The 23109-nt window shown below is 33.7% G+C and overlaps 1 protein-coding gene across 1 annotated transcript in view; it reads left to right on the top strand.

Annotated features, from left to right (window-relative positions):
- LOC149770119 (uncharacterized) overlaps positions 1 to 23109 on the top strand; it is a gene marked incomplete at its 3' end in the record, with an annotated part of 180151 nt that overhangs the window by 3415 nt on the left and 153627 nt on the right. Inside the window, exons 3-14 of the mRNA XM_089949358.1 lie at positions 2196 to 2307; positions 6595 to 6743; positions 8589 to 8748; positions 10311 to 10454; positions 11243 to 11406; positions 12590 to 12737; positions 14551 to 14720; positions 16761 to 16938; positions 18394 to 18554; positions 19103 to 19209; positions 20496 to 20563; positions 21900 to 22513. Coding sequence (XP_089805484.1) covers positions 2196 to 2307; positions 6595 to 6743; positions 8589 to 8748; positions 10311 to 10454; positions 11243 to 11406; positions 12590 to 12737; positions 14551 to 14720; positions 16761 to 16938; positions 18394 to 18554; positions 19103 to 19209; positions 20496 to 20563; positions 21900 to 22513 — 2175 coding nt within the window. The remainder of the gene's footprint in view (positions 1 to 2195; positions 2308 to 6594; positions 6744 to 8588; positions 8749 to 10310; positions 10455 to 11242; positions 11407 to 12589; positions 12738 to 14550; positions 14721 to 16760; positions 16939 to 18393; positions 18555 to 19102; positions 19210 to 20495; positions 20564 to 21899; positions 22514 to 23109) is intronic.

Below are 23109 nucleotides of genomic sequence, written 5' to 3'. Positions count from 1 at the left end.
CATTAGTGAAAACAAGGTTGCTGTAACCTATATTTTACACTGTAGTGATTTTTGCTTACCACTGAGTAAAGTTTGGCTTCTCTGACACTATTGCATTCAGTTTTATATAACTTGTCAAGTATGTCGATTTCCACCATGTGAGACAGATGTACAGTGTATTTTGACAGGAACTGCTTGAATAAACTGTGCAAGGACATATCATCTGAGAAAATCTTGGAGTTTTTAAGAGAATGCAGTATATACAAGAAATATCAATCATGTTTATGGATTTTAATTGTTTTGTCTGTTATTTTATATACATTTTACATTTTCCGTGTTATGTTGTTGTGCTTGGTTACTCATTTAGTTAGGTTTATTTTTCCTAATTGTTGTGCAATTTAATTTTATATTTGACCTTTTCTTGGCACAATATAGCCACATTTGTGCTGAGGTGCTGTACCACTATATATATATATATATATATATATATATATATATATATATATATATATATATATATATAACTTGACTTACAGATGGATCATGAGAGGTGCTAATCCATCAGACAGAAAAAAAGATTACTATGACCAACATTAACTTTTGCATTTTGCTGGGTTCCTTAGACACTCTTATCTGCTTGGTATAAGATGTATCACAAAGAGTACATGTACATTTAAGTCAAAATTAGGTCATTATGATGTATATTGCAAATGCTAGTGGCCTTGACACAATATTTGCTTCATGAGAATCATATTCACTTCAGTCAAAACTATGTCACTGTGTTTTGATACTACATGCAAACTATCATCATTTGTGAGCCTGGTTGATAACATGGAAACTATTTATAGCCCGACCTATAGCTGTACATGGCATGGTACATTTATACACTGAACCTACCTTTCATCTCAAGCTATAGGGACTTTACACTTGCATCATGACTTGGAAACAGCTGAGATGGCCACCATATAGCTATATTCAATTTACTTTTGGGTGAATAGAAAAAGTTATGCTTGCAACTTATCTTGACCCCATATCTACCATTAGGGAATTAACCCCTGGGTTATACTTGAAAATTAATGAGATCTCCACCTCATAAATTGACATGACATGTATACTTGATAAAATATGTGCAGTGAAAATGCCACAAACACAGTTTGTAACATTTGACCCATCATATAGAAGAAATAACAGAGATGAGGTGGTATTGTGCCAATCATGTTAGGACACATGCCTGACCCATATGCATCTTTTCTGAAGGGTGAGACATGACCTGAGTGCATTTGTTGATCCCTGTATAATGTAAATTAACATCCATCCTGTACAGAAAAGGTTTTTTGAAGTGAACTCCATTACAAAACTTTAAGATGATGTGCCACAACAGATAATATTGGTCTTTGTGATGGAAAGTGGTTTATATTATAAGTTAGACCATGTATTTTGAGCAATTTATATTTTTTAACTTTCTCTTTTTATTTATATACCTTGTAAAGTGTTGTAGCATCTTTTATATTTATTTGTTAGCTAATACTTCTAGATGATTATGTTATTTGGAAGGGGTTTCACTAGTCTTTAGCTTTACATTGATGAACTTATCTTTTAAAAATCCATAATCCATATTGTACTAACATGCCACACACACACACACACACACACACACACACATGCATACATACATATGTACGTACGTACACATACATACATACATACATACATACCACTCTATAATCATATATACACTTACTCAGCAAATACATGCAGCAGACCCCGGGGTTCCTCCCTATCCCTGGAAACTTGAGATTTATCTGGCTCTTCATGGCTATGAAATGCATCAAGCAGTCATGAGCACATACAGTGATGTTTAATGTACTTGAATCTCAATAGAGCTGTTTCTAGTTTAATTATGCTGCAGAAAAATAGAGAAAAGCAGTAAAATGACTTTATGAAATTTAAGGAAGGGAAATGTGATCCTGAATAAATGGAAGAACAGGAGCCTGCATTATGTTTTTTACATTCAAGAACTTGATTACACATTGCTATTATATTACTTATAACAGAGCATGGAACATTACTATTTAGGTACTTTAGTACTAAGTTTGCTAGATATATATATATATATATATATATATATATATATATATATATATATATATATATATATATATATATATATATAATGAGGTATATGGCCATTAATTGATAAATGTATTATTTTACAGGGAGAGGATCTTTTTGCCCAATAGATACATTTTCCATGCTTCTTCAAGGCAATTGCTCAGCACCCCTGGGAGTCATGCACAATCCTGAGACTGCAGAATCTGAGATTTGCAGGTGAGGACACAGTATTATAAAAGGAAGGCACTGCAGCAGCACTACTCAAGTTGTGTGATAAGAGATATTTAACAGACAGAGAGTCTGACCACTAGCAGGTGTTGGATGACAAGAGAGATCTTACTCTATGTCTGACTGCGTGCTAGAGTCAGGTGACAAGAAATATCCCATTCTGTATATGACTACTAGCCAGAGTAGGGTGACAAGAGATAATTTACTCTGTCTGACAACTAGCTAGAGTCCGGTGACAAGAGATATCTGTTTCTCTATCAAACTACTAGCTAGAGTAGGGTGACAAGAAATATTTTACTCTCTGTCTGACTACTACATTTAGTAGGGTGACTAAAGATATCTTACACTGTCTGACCACTAGCTAGAGTAGGGTAACAAGAGGTATCCCATTCTGTACCTGACCTTACGCTAGAGTAGGGTAACAAGAGATATTGTACTTTCTATCTGCAAAAGTGTCAAGTCTAGAAAACCCCTATAATGTTCAGTATTTTTCATAAGAAAATTTAATTGGGGCTTTTCATTGCATCTAGTAAAATAAGATTTGACAAGAGGAAACATTAATGGTGGATTTTAATTGACCCTTTGTAAGCTTGGTAACAATGTGATCAACCAATCAACGTAGCATAATGTTATGTGATTAGGCTATCATAAACAGTAACAAGAAAAGAGTGAAGACAACATGCTTTGTCAAATTTAACAAATAATTTATTTCCCTAGAAAAACAAGGTAAAAATGGAGAAAAAAAACTTACGGTTTTAAGAATCAAATCCAAAAATAATCCAAGAATAATCCAAGAATTCAAAATTATTATTCCTAGTAATATAATGTTCTAATGAATTTGAGTTCGAGTCCCGATGAATATTCAAAACGGAAGGTGATGACGTATAACATAGCCAGTATAGGAATGATGAGTCTACAGTTCTTTTTTGTACCACAGGAAATAATATTCCAGTGTTTTAATTATGAATAAAATTTCAATAAGTGTCTTTGTCCTAGAATTCTGTATGAGCACTTTTTGTCCTAGAATTCTGTATGAGTACTTAACACATTAACCCCTGGTGACGAGTTTAAGTGGCAGGAGGTAGTAGCCTACTGCTGCGCTCTGTAGCATCAAGGTCATGTATGATACACTAAAGTGGGTGGTATTATAGAAAGGTAGACAGATGTAGCTCTACAATGATACCAAATAATCTGGAATTTCTAATTGCACTACAAAATACAGAGGGAAAAACCTCATTATTTTGACCCGATTTTTTTCTACCCAAAATTCGCATGTGGTCAGAATCCAATTTTGTGCTTGGATTTTAGACTTTTCAGTCTCAGATCTAAGGCAAACTGGTATGAACTGAAAACAAACAGATGAACCTTTGCAAAAAGCAGGATAAGATGGGCATTTGGAATAAACAGTGGTCTCAATATGAAAATAATGGGTCTGTTAAGCAAACAACTTTTACCCTTCTGGTCATGAGCGAGCCAAATAGCCAATGAAAAACAATGTTTCTAACACAACTAGGCAGTTTGTTATTAGAAGATCACCTGGAAGTTGGTGTTTTCAGATGTATTGAGAAATAGCTTTCAAAATGTGTTTCTTACTCGAATTTCAGATGAAAATGACAAAAACCTCCAAGGGTTAATCTGTTAAATATTCTCCAGGGAAAAGAATTAATCTCTTAGAATCCAAATATTTGAAGAAAAATCAAAACTGAACTCCAACTGGTCACAAAAAAAACCCATCTTGATATCTAAGTGTTTAAAATTCCAACTGAGATTATTTCTCAAAACATCAGTATTAAACCTGACTACTGTACAAAAATTCTGGTAAAATCAGAATTTGAAAATAAGGCTATTACATGTAAAAAGTCACATAAACCCAGTACATCCTTGATTCCACCCTATAAATCCAGACTAGGAAAATAAAAAAAAGTTGTTGTTGACTTCCTCTGTTACTAATGATGGATCAATGTTAGGAACTAGGTCAGCATAAAGATACAAAGTTGTATTATTAAGTGTTTACAAAAAAAACAGGTCAAACTAATTTCTGGAAAATGTCAAATTCCAGTAAAAACAATTACATTACTATAGCATGTAATGGAATAAAAAAATAATTTTAAAACTAACAAACAGACAATTAAATGAAATGAAATATAAATTAAATCAAATATACATAGCAATAACCAGCACTTCATTACATGGACATCTTTCTGGTGGACATCTTTACGCCTCCAGTACAATGAACAGTGATAGAACTGATAAATAAATGCAGAAATTCTGATTTTGTATTGACTAGACATAGTTGAGAGCAAAATCAGTTTTGTTTTTGTCAGATATATTTTTGAAAATGCCATTTATAGATGATTTTGTATAGGCAGCCTTACAGTTGTTTTATTATAAAGACAGTGACTAATATACTAATTTCTACTCAGAAGTATGTTGTATATTTATGTCTTAAACAACTTTTCTAAAATATAAGTTAGAGAAAACTTGACTTGAAAACATTTTTATTTCACATATCATATCTGAATCTTAAAGACCATATTTTCCTTCAGGCTGTACAAATACAGTAATACACACTGACTTGTGTAAATGACCTTATCAAGCTGTACAAATACAGTAATACACACTTACTTATGTAAATTACTGTATCAGGCTTTACAAATACAGTAATACACACTGACTTGTGCAAATACGTTATCAGACTGTACAAATACATTAATACCTACTGACTTGAGCAAATTACCTTATCAGGCTGTACAAATACAGTAATACTTACTGACTTGTGCAAATTACCTTATCAGTCTGTACAAATACAGTAATACAAACTGACCTGTGTATACAACCTTATAAGGCTGTACAAATACATTAATACTTACTGACTTTTGCAAATTACCTTATCAGACCGTACAAATACAGTAATACACACTGACTTGTGTAAATCACCTTATCAGGCTGTACAAATACAGTTATACAAACTGACCTGTGTAAATTATCTTATCAGGCTTTACAAATACAGTAATACACACTGACTTGTGTAAATTACCTTATCAGGCTGTACAAATACAGTAATATACACTGACTTGTGTAAATTACCTTATCAGGCTGTACAAATACAGTAATACACACTGACTTGTTTAAATTACCTTATCAGGCTGTACAAATACAGTAATACAAACTGACCTGTGTAAATTACCTTATCAGGCTGTACAAATACAGTGATACACACTGACTTGTGTAAATTACTTTTAATATGTGTCATAAAAGTGGAAAGAGTAGCATCTATTAACTTTCTATATTTGTAAAGAATCTTAATTTCTAATTTATCACAATTTAAACATGCTTGAGTGATTTAACCATTTGACTTCAAAATTTTGTTTAAATATGTCATAACTTTCACTCCTTTAAGACAATTACACAAATTTTTCTACAGAGGATAACACAGCAGATAGGCTCAACAAAATAGACAGGCTCTCTTTTCTTGTTTTTGATACTGGAATTGAACCATAATGCAAATTAATATTTTGTGAGTGGTATTTGCAAAGCTGTGCTCTATGTGATAACATGGAACTATATCCTAAGTTAGATAATAAATCATTGGTACATAAAAAGTTGTTTTGAAAGCTTTACGAGTCAGTAATGACACCATTAGCAATGAAGGACAATTAGACATTGTTTGTAATTTGCAAACATTTTGATTGGTTTTGCGCTTGCTAAAGAACACTGTTTTAATGTCAGAAATTTTAAAACACAATTAATTAACAAGCATTCTTATTGTTTGATAAGGTTTCAAACATTACAGTGTTTGTTTCTAATATACATTTTTCATAAAATGTACATTTCACTAAAATACTTTATGCAACTCAACAATGAAAGTTTTGTCACAAAGGAATGCCTTGTATAGATTGATTATACACAAAATATATTAAATTACAGGACAAAGTCATTCTTTTCTCTATGTCCACTTCTCATTAAGGCCACTGCAAGTTGATGTCTGTCTGTATGGATGGCTGCTATGAAATTGTCACATTAATTGATTGGATTATAGCTTCTCCAGTTTGCTGAAATGTCATGTACAATATGTCATTTCAAAGAATATAAACCAGATTGTTGTAACATGTGATCTGGTAATTTGGAGCTGTCTAGAATACAACAATGTATTTGTAGGATTGCCATTAGGTTTTGACACACAAGTTGATTCTTAAAGCACTCAATGTGGATTGACTAATATTTTCATATTGTGAATTTTTAAAAATGCTAAACTGTGCTTTTATTATATGTCAGGGCCTATGGAGATTTGCTAGAGTGTCTTGCATTTCACATGATGCTGGCAGGAAAGGACCAGTGTAAAATGGGAGCTATACACAACACCATTCTCCAGAACTTGACTAGTGTTATCTATACATCAAGTGGAAGATCCCTCATACAGAACTGTAAGCTATGGATAATTTTATATTGTCTACAATAAAACCTTAATATTAGTGTTTTCTGTACATGAAATGGAAGACCTTCAAATAAATCTGTAAGCTATGGATAATGCTACAATAAAACCTTAATGCTAGTGTTTTCTGTACATGAAATGGAAAACCCTCATGCAGTTATGTAAGCTAAGGATAAAGCTACAATAAAACCTTTATACTAGTATTTTCTGTACATGAAATGGAAAACCCTCAAATAAATTTGTAAGCTATTGATAATGCTACAATAAAACCTTAATACTAGTGTTTTCTGTACATGAAATGAAAAACCTTCATGCAGATCTGTAAGCTAAGGATAAAGCTACAATAAAACCTTCATACTAGTGTTTTTTGTACATGAAATAGATCCTCAAATAGATCTGTAAGCTATTGATAATGCTACAATAAAACCTTAATGCTAGTGTGTTCTGTCAATGAAATAGTTAGCTATTGATTTTATATCGTGAGCACTCCTATTCCAGCACTATACACACCAGACAAGATTTTAGGAGAGCACACATATAACAGCACTATACACACCAGTTCACAAGGGGGAAGGCAATACTTGATTTAGTTGTTCACATATTATGTAATATTATGTCACAGCATGGCAATAGTGTCAGCTGGTAGGTCCTGGAGTCAATCATAGTGTCATAAAATAAATCATTCAAGTTAAGCCAGTCAGAATATAATTTCAAAAATGTTACCATTTGAATTAATGATGCAACTGCGGTTCAATCTTTATGATCAAGATTTCAGGTGAGTGTTGTAAGGATTTAGACACAATTTCCATTTTATGCTATAATGCAAGCTGTTTGAGATGAAGGGATGCAACTTGGCAAATCTATGTATGAACACTGGAAAGGGTCATGTACCATTTTTGGCTTCTATTTAGAGGGACAAAGTCTCCAGTTACAATATATATTTTTCAGTTACACCTTCCATTCTCTCTTTAATTTCTATGTTGTCAGATGATGTGTAGTGTACTGTATTGCAGGTCATTAGAAGGAGGGTGTACCAAATGTCAGGTCTCAAGTTAGATTCTTTTGTCATACACTTCCTTCCATTCTATAATTTTCAACTGATCTGAGATTAAGGGATGAAACTGGGTACCAAATTCGTACACCATTATAAGATGGTGTTTTGCAAACAACATTGGGGGTCTATCTTCAAGATTAAGATGTTTTGTTTAGCCTTTAATTTATTTGTCCATCAAATGTATTAGATTACTAAGGCATATTCATAGCTGTCTGGTACTTGATTTGTCTAATGACAGTTCGTATATATTAGTGCTATAGCTGCGTTATATTTAATAGGTTTGTACATCATCCTTTAGGTTGTCTCATAATGATATTGCTTATGCTTGGACAGAGTGGTCAAACTTCTGGCCCATGGTCATTTTTTGTGGTCTTTGCTCATAAGACCATGTAGGCTTTATGAGTGTAATGGTAAAAGATGGTGTTGAACATGTTGGATCACCTTTGCTTTAGGATATTTAGCTTCAACTCATTAAAGCCACATGCTGTAATTTTTAATATTATATACCCTTGTTCCAGGGTCTTGGAGATCATTACAATTTATGATCATCATTATTATAAAGCAAATAAAACTTAAATGTCCTTACGTTCAATTTAAAATAGTCTAATATTAATGTTGCATGGGCTGATTAAACTTTTCACATTTAGAGTTGGTTTGACATTTTATGAAAATGGTGTCCGAAACAAGGTGACACTTTGTACTCTTTACCATCTGTGTGCCAGGACCAAGTCTTGTAGTGCCAGCATAACTGAATTTTAAATTTTTTGAATACTTATATTGTAGGCCAAGGATTAAACCTTGATACACTGCAAGCCAGGATCCCAAGCCTAAGTGAGGAGGCCATTTGCAGTAGCATTCCCATAATTCAATATTACATCAAGTACCATGCCTGCCAGATGCAGTTACATGTATTTGCTTCTCAGACTGGTAGTATGCACTGTGGGTAAGTGGGATACAAGTGAAATAATGAGTTGCTTGTATACAGTTATTTCATATTAGCATGTAGATCTCAAAGCAGCACAATTTGGATGAGTGCCAAGAGAGTTTAAATTCTAACAGCAAATCCTTGGGAAACAGCTGAACATAAAGTGTTCCTTTTCAATTATCTATTTCAGTTTTTTTTATCTTCTGCTGTGAAGTAAGACTTTATGAACAATGCAAAAGTTTTCAATCATAAAATATAAAATTGTAAATACAAATCTGAGAACTTAATTTTCCATACAATACCTACAATTTTTAAAAAAATTGAATGAAGCATATTACCTAAAATGAAGTAAAAGTAGAGGGAATGTTGGTTTGATGCAGTTGTGTATCATTTCATATGTCTGTATGTCTATAATCTGTATCATTACATGTCTATACATCATTAGTTTTGTATGTCCATGCATCTCTATGTCTATATGTCCATTCATCTGCATATCCATCAAAAGTCCATTATAGTGCAATAAGAGAAGAAAACTAATAAACTTGGAACCATGATATTTTATACACCTTACGATGGTCACAAGTAAATGACCTGATTAGCTTTTCAGGCCACCAATTTCAGTTTTAGCACAATTTTTTAACAGTTTCATTTTATATCTTTTGAACAAAAACATTTTCAATGATTAAGATAAAGCCACTTGAGGTAGACTATAATAATTGTATTTATGAGCTGATTTATTTTGGTGGTTGTCGTTTTGACACACCTGTCATAAGGCAGAGTGTATTGTGTTATGTTATATTATTTTATGTTGTTATGTTGTCCATCTATCTGTTACCAAATTAGTTTCTGCATAACAAGTTGGATTCTCTGCCATCTACAGTCATCAAACTTTGTGGATGGTTTGCACATGGGTTTGGGACTTAGATTCTGTGATTGAAAGGCCAAAGGTTAAAGTCACTGTGATTGAGAGGGGGGAAATGGTTTTTGGTACAATAAGATTAGTTGTTCAAGACATACTTGGACCAAACTATGTAGATGGATTGCACCTGGGGATAGGAATTACCAATCAGTTTTTTGTCTAAAAACTACCAAGTCACTGACTAAAAGAAGCAGAATTGTTTCCACACAATAACATTTGTTGTTTGTCAGATGTGAAGCAAACTTTATGTTCAGTTAATGGGTAAGGAAGAAGCTTCTCAGAAATCAAGGTCACTGTGATTGAAAGAAAGTAAATTCTTGTCAGTGTACTGTACCAAAGTTGCAGATGACTTACACATTGGGTAAGAGATAAACATATTATTCTTGGGGTCAAAAGATCAAAAACTAAGGTTACTAACCAAAATAAGAAGAATGTGTTTTTGCATCCTGACTTTAGTTCAAGTCATGTACCTTGACCAACTTTTGTGGAGGGCTTACACTTAAGATCTGACAGAGGATGATTGATTGTTAGATGTCAAAAGGTCATAGTCAGGATCATTATGGCCATAGGATTTTATAGAATAATGTTTGTTATAGAGTATGTTCCATGATGAAACTTTGGGTAATTAAGAAACTCTTAGAAGCTCTTGTCTTGTGGACAGATGTTATGGTCTTAAGGACAGAACTTATGGTCTTATGGACAGAAGTTATGGTCTTATGGGCAGAAGTTATGGTCCTGTGGACAGAAGTTATGGTCTTGTGGACAGAAGTTATGGTCTTAATGACAGAAGTTATGGTCATGGCAAGTCAGAATGAAATAATTTTTTCTGCACATGAAGTTTATTTCAAGGTCACATAGTGTGACCACAGATCCAGGTCATTGAGACCTGATAGTGAATAAACTTTACTTAACCATGCCTTCCTTGTGTCAACTTGGAAGATTTTAAAACATGTGACAGGTGTATAATGTGGTAGTCATCTTACTGTTTTATATGCGGAATTTGACTTTTTCTTCATCATTGGGGGTAAACTTGTTTTAAATATGCAAATCTAGTTTTGTTTTTATCTTTTTGTATATGATGTATATTAAGAATGGTACCTTATGCTGATGCATTTTAAAACTTGTCAGGGATATTGTGACCTCCTTGTCCTTCTGTTTGTTAATAAATCTTTCTCTTGATCCACTGGGTGGAATTTTACTAAACTTGGTACATAGGTTGCTCATATGATAGTCATCAGCAAGAGGAGATAAAATATTTGGACATCTGAACTCTTTCCTGTAGTCCGTGAGAGAGATGAAAATGTCAGATTTACTAAAATTGCAATTACATTAATATTTTTAATACTTTTCAGACAAATTTTACACAAGCATTTTTAGTAGAAAGGCACAAAACACATGTAACCAATATTAACAGTTGGGTCTTGGTCTGGAAATTGGGGTTGGGGGCATAGGGTTGTGGTTTTCCTTTTCTATGTTGGGGTGCAGTGAAGACTATATTTCATCTTTTTTAAGTGTATATGATGTTGTTCAATATTGGATCTTTTTAAATTGAGCAAGTAACATACCATTTGTTTTGGATTTATATTTTTCTAGGGCTTATTTTGGGATTGTGAATGGCATGGGTATGTTGTTCCGTAAATTTGGATTCTATTGTGAGTATACAAAGCTGATGAGGTTGATCCAGGAGCATGAGGCCAACAGCACGCAAATAGACAAAATCTTTACAGGAAGAGTACAATTGGATCAAGGATGTCAAAGTAAGATCTACCTTAAATAAAAACTAACTTACCATGAGTTCGCAATTCAAATCTTTTTGATTGATGGACAATGTCAGGTTCAGATTTGATTAGTTGTTCTTGTTGCACCTTGTTCAGTGCAGAAGGTCCTAAAATCTAACGTCTGCCTGAAAAAAATTAGATTGATTTTTTAGGTAATTACCACGTATTTAAGCAGAATACTGAAGGTAAGATTTTGAGTACCTCCAAATCTTGGAATACAGTTTTATAATTGATAGCAGTGCTAAAATAATTTTGTAATCATATTTTCTTTCTTCTGGAGGTGTCTTCATAATTGAGTTTGTTCAAACCTTTGGCAAAGGGACACATTCTAGTTACTCCAGTATCTAGATGTGAAGAACCACCAAACAATCTAATAGAGATGACTGGGATGACCTACAGATGACAAAAATGATGTCCCTAAATGGTCAGTTCCTGCAGTTGCTAAAATTGCCTTAAAAATTTACAATGTTGAACTAGGTGGCTCATACATAGATGGAGTAAATAACACTAACATACAGATGCCAGTTTATGAAATGGAACCCAGTGATAATGAGATTGTTTCTGAGCCTATAGCACACATGCTGGATGACAGCAAGGATATTTTAGAGACATCAACAATCTTCCTGGTACTACCAATCGGTGTATAAATCTAGAACAACAATGGCAGTAATCCTTGGTAGATGCACAAGTAAAGTTCAGCCATGAACTGGTATCTAAATATACCATTTAGTCTACTGTTGTAGTGAAATGGTATGTCTTGCAAATGACCTGGAGGATGCTGAGGATACCAATAACAAACGTCCCATAAAAAAATCAGATGATTGACTGCAGTTCTGAAACAGCTGAACATTCACAGAAGAAATGAAATTACCTTCAGCAGCAGCTTCAGTTTTACTGGACTTTTAACTGGATAGTTTACATGTAATTAATTATATGAGCCCTGTGAATTGTACCATCTCAATAACTTTGCCATTTTGAGTACCTTTTCTTTTATTGTAATTACCATGATAATAAAATTGGAGAATGATGGAAGAAATATGTTTTCAGTGCATCCTAAGTTAGATAGCAATGCAAAGAGAAGAATGATTGTAAATGGTTTGCATATTTATATGATCTTTTGAGACTGATTAAGTTAAACATATAACATTTTTGTTCCTTTCAGACCTGTACGACATGACTGTAGCCAATGCTACCCCCACAGCTAGATGTGAAATGTTCATGGCAAACTACTCCTGTGAGGTCTTTGAGTGTGCTCAGCCTTCTGTAACAATTAGAAATAAAACACTATTTGACAGCAGCCTTAAATGCAGGTGAGGAACATGTGAGATCAGGTGACCTTGAAACTAATTGTTTCTGTCAGTGAATAAAGACATTTTATCATGATTATATTCATGCTCTTGTGTGTACATTAATATCAGTCAGGTCCATCTTTGCATCTATGCATCTGTCCATTTGTCTGTTTGCCCATGTTTCTGTAATTGCAACTCGATCTACTCTGATTTAGAGAGGCTGATCATATTTGGCGTAATATTTTAAAAGTACGATCTGAAATTGTGGATGCAGCCCTATGGAGATGGGTTGTAAGATGGACAAAGGGTTGGAAAACATTGTACTTATTTGCAGAGTCTTCATTATAAGTTGTCAATAAAGGAAAATAGTAACAATAACAATGATAATATTAATAATGATAATGTAATAATCAATGTAAGACTCGCCACTAATAATGCAAACCTCAGGATTTGGCTCTTATAATGCAAGTCTCCATGCAGAAGTGACATTGTAATGCTCATCACTTATATTGCAAACCTCATTACAAAGCACTTCACTTAAAATGAAAACCTCAGTATAAAACTGTTCACTAATGATGCAGATCTCAGTATATGTCTCTTCATTGTTGAACAACTGACTTGTATATTGAATATGTAATAGGCAAAAAAATAATAATGTATGCTATTGAAAACAAACTAGAGTTACTCAAATTATTAAGTCAGGAGACAAATTGAGAGTCAATATTTATAGACTTTTAGCTGTTCTGCCTATTGTTAGCAGAATTATAGAATGAAATTTCCAATTCATTTTATGACTTTTTATTAAAAATAATTGGATTACCCAGTGTCAGTCGGGCCTCCATCCAAATCATTCATGCGAAACATCACTCACTGGTTTAATTGACCATTGGTTAAAGAATATTGATAATACGAAATTACCTTGATATTACTGTTAGAGCAACATAAAGCTTTTGATACTGTTGACTATACAGTTTGCATAGATTATCAGCATATACTGTTCTAAAACCCTCAGTTACTTTTAAAATATCTCAGTAGTGGAGTAGAAGTTGGAGAGGTAGTCTCTTATTTGAAGGAAAGTTTTATTGGAGTACCACAGGGATCAATTCTAGGCCCTCTCTTTTTCATATATATATATATATGTGTGTGTGTGTGTGTGTGTGATTTCCAAAGGTTTGAAATATTGATCTGTATCTGTGTATGCTGATTATGCATCACAATATGTGTTGTTGAGAGTATAACAATAAACCTAGTGTTTAAATGTATTTATCTGCTGAGCACAATGAGCATCCAGATGCAGAGAATTGTACATACTTACATTAATACAGGGAGTTCATGGTAGAGTACACACAATGAGTTAAAGATGCCAAATATTCTGTGTATGTTAAGAAATCTTTGGGTACCACTGTATATATATTAGTAAGCAACCATTTATAAATGGTAACTGATGCATCTTTGTGATAACAATATGTTAAGTTTGTATGACTTTAGTGGATCTTAACCTTATAGATTTTTAATATTTACACACCTATTTGCTGTATATTTGTTGTAACTGCAGTAATAATGTAAACTAGCTATTAGCTAATTTTGTCACCCTGGATATAAAGGATATTGTGTTTTATTATCATTATTACCTATAAACCTCACTATAAAGCTGTTCAGTTATAAACCTCAGTATAAGCACTTCATTTTGAAAGTTGGGTCATTTTTTTTACCTCTCCTGAACAGCATTATAAAAGTGAGCATTGTACATGTACACTGCTTGCAGAGTATATAGTAGATAGGTGTGGAGGTAAGTCATAATGTATTCTGTAGCCTGTTTTCTGAATATTTGCAGTGTTTATTACCTGTCTGTGAAGTGTCTGAATATGCTGATGTCCAAATATGAACCTGGCCTGACCTGTAATTACACTGTGGTAGGACAGCTGATGAATAAATACATAGATGACTACTCGACTTTGTCTGGTCAAAATTCAACCTCAGTCACCAACTTCACACAGTGCACAGGTAAAACTATGTTATTAATACTGAATTTAAAAAAAAAATCACCAGCAGTCAGTAATTGTTATTGTCAATCATTATTCACCATCAACAGATATCTCTTAGGACAGGACAAATAAAAATAAAAATGTGAGAAAGCTTGCCTGTAGCTTCTCGTGGGTCGATGGTTCTTTCCGTGGTTTTCCCGGGTTCTTCCTCCACCATTAATACTGGCCGCCATGTATAGCCTATTGTGTGCTGAAAAATGGCATTAAACCCTACAACAACAACAACAGAACAAATTTTTAAAAATTGTCACAAAATTAAGAAAGTAAAATATAATTTTGAAAATTTGTTCAAGAAGTTTAACAAATGAACCCAAATCCTTATTGACTTTTTTGCCTAACTCTACAGCAAATCGGGTGCTCTTCAGACAATAGGAACTTCTGAGAAAGTGACATGTGTAAGGTGATGGTGTTGGTGTTTGCAACATGCCCAGTGAAGAGAATGTTGGCATACCTCAATGTTGCTTTCATGTACTGTGGTTGAAATTCCCTTGGATATGTGGATACTGTACATGATCTAAGCACACAGTTTGTCAATATGTCTGCTCTCATGTGCTCCAAAGATCAGCCTGAATTAGTCTAAAATACACTATCTATAGCAATTATAAAAAAATAGGAAAAACAAGTTTTACCTGGTTAGAAAATACCAGCTTTCTGAAACTGCAATGAATGCATTCCTAAATATACAAAATATAAGCAAAATTATTTGTTCTTTTTTTCACAAGTTGCCTCTGAAGTCCACAAAGTCCAAAGAACTGAGCTAAGTTTTTTTGCACATCTGAAATAAGGCCAAGCTGTATATTCTATAACCCATATTACAGTTGTCCATCACACACTAAAACAAAGGGAATTAACAGTATGTAAGGTATACAAACTCTTTTTAAATAACCAGTATGCAAGAGATGTCAGTACATCAAATGTATTATATCGATGATTGGGAAATGTTGACATTTACATGGCTGGTTTAGATTTCATCAATAAAGATCTGTCATTGTTCAGTCAACAATGTTAGGGAAGGAGGTTTTTTTTACGACAAAAATATTTTGTACTGGCAGTATTTTTTGACATAGCACTATCTTACTTTCATATACTACAATTATATTATTTACAACAATTTAATGATGTGTGTAGCTGGAAACAGTATCTTGCTCTAATTGATAGCAAAATAAGACATTACTGTGTCCATGATATTATGTGGAAAAATAATTATCTTGAGATAAAACAAAAAATATTTTGGGTCAAAACAAAATTGCAGCTACCCCCCCCAAAAAAAAATATTTAAGTGGGTTTTACCTTATAAGAGATGAATTTGCTATGTTTATATTAATTGTTGTCTAAGATGTAATCTGTAAACTGTTAATTGTCTACCAAAGTTTTGACAGTATTAAATATTGCTTTTTCTACTACTCATAATGTGTACCAATTTATTGTAATGCCAGTGAACTTTCATTTGGTTGTAGAGGTTGTTGTTGTTGTTGTATGGTTTAACACCATTTTTCAGCATATGATAGGCTATACATGGCAGCCAGTATTAATGGTGGAGGAAGAACCTGGGAAAACCCCGGGAAGAACCACCAACCCATGAGAAGCTACTGGCAAGCTTTCTCACATACCTACAGTAGCCAAATCCGTGATTTGAACCCATGCAGACAGAGGTGAGATGGCAGTGATCCGTAATGGAGAGTGCTTTAGACCACTCGGCCACTCGGGGCCCCTGTAGAGGTGGTAAAAACCACAAAGAAATGAATGTGCCCTCTTTCTATTATCAGGTGTTCCAAAGTAGTATTTTATTTCATTTTGAGCTGATTTAACATTACAGTGTGTCCATTTTTCTAGCCACCACTTTGATATTGATAAGCTGGCCACTCTTGAGGGGGCAAAATGGTAAAATATACTTTTTGTGATGGACAAGGCAGCCTCTCATCAATGTGTTTTCATTGAGAGAGTCCTCACCAGGCAGGGACCACAGCAGAATTTCTTTGATTTTGTTTTATTTGTACAGCTTTGGATAGGTTGGATCAGCTGGGAGACATTTGTGAGAGTAATACACTAGTGGCACTAGCCTCGTTGACCTGCCCAGAATACCTTCCCATGGTCCGGTCTAACATGTCAATGAATGCAACCCATGTCACTCCAATACCTAATGGACAGTTCCAGAACACAAGTCAACAGTCATGCAGGTACTGCTACTACTACTACTTCATCCTTTGTGCTATTTGTTTGCATTAAAATCCTTGAAATGTTTGATGTAATCAGCTCTCATTTAATTTAGTATTTGCAGGTTTTGGCCAAGAAGAATAAAGTGTAGGTTTGTCCTTTCATGAGCATGGAATGAATCTAGTATTTATTAGTTGTCTTTTTGTTTCCATAGGTATATTTGTGTCTTTTAAGATAGAGGTTAAGTCATAATTTATATTATTGGCTTTCTGAGTTCTTGTTTCAATTACTCTTTCCTTCCATATTCTTTAAATAGAGTTCTGATATATTTGAATTCTTTTACTTGCTTTAACCTTGTGTTATTGATGTTAATGTTTATTTATTTATCTGTTTTGCTTATTACCATTGTCTCTGTTTTGCTTATTGCCATTGTCTCTGTTTGGCTTATTGCCATTACCTCTGTTTTGCTTATTGCCATTGTCTCTTGCTTATTGCCATTGTCTCTTTTGCTCATTGCCATTGTCTCTGATTTGCTTATTGCCATTGTCTCTGTTTTGCTTATTGCCATTGTCTATGTTTTGCTTATTGCCATTGTCTCTTTTGCTTATTGCCATTATCTATGTTTTGCTTATTGCCATTGTCTCTTTTGCTTATTGCCATTATCTATGTTTTGCTTATTGCTGTTGTCTCTTTTGCTTATTGCCATTGTCTCTCTTTTGCTTATTGCCATTGTCTCTGTTTTGCTTATTGCCATTGTCTCTGTTCTGCTTATATTGATCTTCATGTGATATTTTTGACAGATGTTTTTAAGGCAAGAAACATGAGTTTTGAATGTCTTTTCTGTAAAGTAAACTTTGGTCATTGGTGGATAGCAGCAGTTCATTTAGGTCTTCTACTTGTGGAGTTGCTTCATTTTTGATATGTTCCATATAGATGACTAATAAAATGGGGAGATAGAATGCATCCTTGTCACACTCCAGATTTTACTTCAAACCAGTTTAAGAGCTCTGTATTTGTCCTCACTGCACTTTTGCTGTCTGCATATTTTGCTCTTATATTAACAATTCCTTCTTTGGTCTTGGAGTAATGTAATTTTTACTTCTTATGGAACTTAAATTTGGAGTACCATCAGCATCTCTTTAGTGAAAGATATTGATAAAATGTTTGATTTGATAATTTCTCTTTAAAAATTAATAAATTATAACACTATCTGAAACTTGGCTGTTGATGCGCTAATACAGTTTCCAGTGCATGATTAAAAAAGAAAATTTGTCATGTTTATACCATGATTGATCCAAGCCTGCTCTATCAACACTGAGTAACAAAAATGGAGGTAAGCTGAGAATTTACAAGAATTAACAAATATTGTAGAGGATTGGCTTTTCTTCTAGCAAGATTCTGTCTTGAGAGATGAATGATAATTAGCTATTTAACAATTGATGATTAATTACAGGTCCAACTGCTTTTCTATTTTGTAGTTTGTATCAGAATCTGGTTCGCTGTGGACAAGAGGCAGCTGCCAGTCTAGGATACCAGTGCCAAGTCAACAAGATAGAAATGAACTTTCAGAATAGTAGCTTGTTACTTATGGCCAACATATTGCCTCAGAGTGATGTCCCCTTAAAGTGCTCTTTGACAGGTGGGTACAGAAGTAATTGCCTATCCTTCCATTTTATCTTTAATGAAATCAAAGCTTAAACAAAATCTTCAATTGGCAGTGAAGAATTGTTCATGTATATGTCTAAAATCTATTCAATTTGACACAATCATATTTGAGATACATTTTGTAGTCAGGGGACTTCTATGATTCTAAGGATGAGTGTAGCATGAAATTTTGTAAATTGCACTAAATTTTTCTTGAAATACAACTTCAAATTTTATTGTTTGGAGCATATAATAATAATGTTGTATTGAAAGTTTTGACTAATAACAGTCTGGTCATTGTTAACTTTAACTTAAATAAGACATCCTGACAGTAGTATTAGACTTATAAAATATGCTATGTTTTATAAATGTTTGCCTTGTGGGACATGCTAGAAATTAAGGTCATTTTGAGCTTTCCAGATTGTTCCCCAGACTTAAAAATGGTATCAAGTTGGATAAGTTTGCAAAGTCTTCATGGACCTTTTAATTTGTTTCATCTGAGAGAGTTCACATATAATTTGACTTGCATCACTTTCTGTTTAGGATCCTTGTTCAGTGTTAAGATACAGTTGACCATGGAGTGGAAAGATATTCTTGCAGACCCATCCAGTGCTGAACATGCAGAACTAGTTGGCAAAATAGGTGAAAAAGTAAGTGTACAGCCACATTTCAATAATATCAGGAAATGGTCAAGCTCACATAGATTCTGCACACTCTATAGTGCTTGATGAGACAGAACTGTCCATCTTGGAGATCTGGAAAGACCTGAAGGCAGTCTAAATTCATGTATATTTTCCAGATGATGTTTATCCTTCTGTGTATTTTGGTTGCTACTATAATTGCACAAGACCATAATCTCATACACTGCAAATTGGTGGGGTGAGAAAACCCACGCAAGGGACCTGGATTAACATGCATGAGAGTGATCAAGAATTTATTTCTCTCAGTATTTTTATTATCATATAATTTTGTGGTGATTGAGAGAGATGGGTACCCATGTTTGAATTAGTATTTAATATTTAAAAAATGTATACAGTTTCATTTAAATCACAGTAGCTCAAGTTTGTTTATGAACTTTGTTATGTAAATGACTTTTTGAGTGTTCATTTTAAAAACATAATCTTTGCTAATAGTCCAAAGATTTCTACGAAAAGATACAAATAAAATTATTTTTATTCTACAAATCAACAAACTGCTCCTAATTTTGCCATACCAGATCAGATTGCACTGACTGGTGACACAGACTGCATGAAAAACAGGTCATTTAGCACTAATTACAGTTTCTTCATTGTACAAAGTGTGATTCACTCTCTTTCTTAATTGTTGCCTCACAAAACAGAAAGTTCACTTTGAGGACACAAGTCATATGGAAAATGGGTATTTGGCCTAAAAATAGAATTCTAGAATTTAGTATTCAAACCAAATGTGTGAGACACATCATAATCTGAATGATAGATGATCTTCTGTCTGTCTGTCTGTCTCTCCATCTGTCTTTGTATGATAGCGATAAAGTCCATCAATAATAGGTAAAGAAAAGATTTGATGGAATAGACAATAATACTGCTTGTTGAATGCTTTATGCTGCTTGATCATGGGTAATAGAGAAATACTTACTGTATTTAATTTCTTGAATTAACTTACTTATGGCCTTCTCATTTCATCCATGATCATTGAAGATTAACTCATCATAACTGGTTCGCTTGTGGTGAATGTAAAATGTCACATACTGTATGAGTGGAGCTAACTTGCATATTCTGTTGTGTTGTGTATCTCACATGATTTTAGATATGTTGGATAAATTTATTTTGGTTTGCATGATTTTGTTTCTCATTTCAAATACTTGAAGGGTTATGAATATCCAGGTCCATCTGAAAATCCTGGTGCCTGGAAATGGTTAATAAAGGTATAACTGACAAAATTGCTTTTTTATTCACAGATGACCAATCTTCTGAGTGGTAGTCAGTTTGGTAATGACATAGAATCAGTCAGAGTAATTTCCATAGGGTCAGTATCTTCCTTTCCTCTAGTTTATAAAGTTAACCCCACCAAAAATAAATCACACATTGTATATAGCATGCACCATGGTTCTATTTTAATAGATGTCATTTTGTATTGTTACAGCTGCAGTCATCAATTGTGACATATAATTTGTTCATTTTATGAATTTGTGTTGATATCTATGCTGCAGGCGATATTATTACTGTGTGATGGCTGCGTTTCTTATTTCAAAGAGTCAGCTCTGACCTATTCTAATTCTTTTTCTCACTTAATGGAAATTGAATTGTCAAAGATCATGAGATGATAGGTTTTTTCTCAGTATGATACACATGCAAGACCTGGGAATCATATTCTCAATATGATACTTTTGGAAGACATAGGGACCACTTTCTCAAAATTATACACATACATGATGATCACTTTCTCACTATAATAGACATGCAAGACCTGGGAATCATATTCTCAATATGATACTTTTGGAAGTCATGGGGACCACTTTCTCAAAATTATACACATACATGATGATCACTTTCTCACTATAATAGACATGCAAGACCTGGGAATCATATTCTCAATATGATACTTTTGGAAGTCATGGGGACCACTTTCTCAAAATTATACACATACATGATGATCACTTTCTCACTATAATAGACATGCCAGACATGGGAATCATATTCTCAATATGATACTTTTGGAAGTCATGGGGACCACTTTCTCAAAATTATATACATACATGATGATCACTTTCTCACTATAATAGACATGCCAGACATGGGAATCATATTCTCAATATGATACTTTGGCAAGACATACAGATTACTTTCTCAGTATTGTACATGTACAGGACATAGGGATCACATTTCTAGTGGAAATAATGTTGTTCTGACAGATTTTTACATGAAGTCTTTGCGTTGATTTACATGCCAATGAAAATGTTTTATGCTGAGTCATAAAACATTTTTGTTTATCCATCTTAAAGACTCTATCCAAATTAGGTTTTAGCCACCTAAATTTGTCAATCTAGTGAATAGATGAAGCTTATTCACATTAGATTAATTATTTATCTGTGTTGCATGTACTCATAAAAGTTGAGTTTTATTCTTGGAAATAATTTGACACTCGTCAAAAGTAGGACACAGTGAGCTACTTTTCTTGCTGTAAGGTGTTTGGCTCTTTCAGCAACCGAGCAGGAAAACATTAGTATTCCATTGGAATCTTGTTGAATTAAAAGCTTGTTAATAAGGGGAAAATATATTCATCATAGAAATTTTAAAGTGTGAAAACAGCAACCAGAAGTTGAATTCATGACATTCATCATAAAATGTATGTCATTTTTCAGGTCAACTAATGGAAGATTTGTACATGTAAATGACATAATCACAGGACCTTCACCATCACCATCTCCATCACCACATAATAATGATTCAGGCAGTGTTAAACCACCATCATCATCACCACCACAACCTACTATTAGACTAGGGAGCAGTACTCCACCACCAAATAATGTGTCAGACAGATTGGCACCTCTACAATCAACATTACCACCACATAATAACTATTCACAAAGTTTGACTACACTATCATCACTGCCACCACTACCAATAAATGGAACAGGGGGCAGTCTTCCACCACATAATGGGACTTCACCACCTCCACCACCCACAGATAAGATAGTAGGACGTAGGAGACGTGACACACTTTCTGATGGTGGAATACCTATTGGTACACCAATGCCAACATCATCAACACCACCAAGTGTTATTGGTATACCACTGCCACCAGTTCAAATAATTGTGTTGCTGGAATTGAAGATGAGACCAGATGCTAAGTTTACGGAGGAGGAAGTAAGGATAGGCCTGTCTGAGGCTGTGAAAGAGATGATAACAAGGAATCCAGATGCTGAGATCATTGCAAATGTAGATTTACAATCCTTGTCAGTGTACTTCTCACAAGGTAAGCTTTGATGATGACTGGACAAAGGAAATAAAATGTTTTAGAGATCAATTTAGGTTATATGGCTGATATTGAAGATCAAGGGTGTGACCTTTCACAGCAAACTCTGATAAGCCTTCCACTGAACTAGAACATTTGGCCTAACTGAGTATAAGTGGTCAGTTAATGTCTTTCTTAATCATGGTCACTTCACATGCTAAATCTTTTCAAAAATTTGAAATGTTTTACTGTACTTTTCTTCCTTAAACCTTAAGGCTAAAGTTAAGCTTTTATATTATTTTATTCAGTCTTGATTATAAAAATATTTACAAAATTTATAAAAATTTGTATTTCCTTGTTCAATTGCTGGACATTTTGTTAATATTAGTATAGGACTTTTTGTTAACATTAGTATAGGACTTTTTGTAAACATTAGTATAGGACTTTTTGTAAACATTAGTATAGGACTTTTTGTTAACATTAGTATAGGACTTTTTGTTAACATTAGTATAGGACTTTTTGTAAACATTTTTTGCTCACATTTATGCTTCTTCTTGTCTGCAGCTTATCTTAATTTGGTCTGGTCCATTTATCCATCTGTCTGTCTGTCCCAGGAA

This window comes from Sinohyriopsis cumingii, unplaced genomic scaffold (assembly GCF_028554795.1).
Source record: "Sinohyriopsis cumingii isolate HCF-2022 unplaced genomic scaffold, ASM2855479v2 utg002682l, whole genome shotgun sequence".
In the NCBI taxonomy this organism is placed as follows: Eukaryota; Metazoa; Mollusca; class Bivalvia; order Unionida; family Unionidae; genus Sinohyriopsis; species Sinohyriopsis cumingii.
Note: the sequence above shows the minus strand (reverse complement) of the source record. Positions and strands in the feature narration are given on the sequence as shown.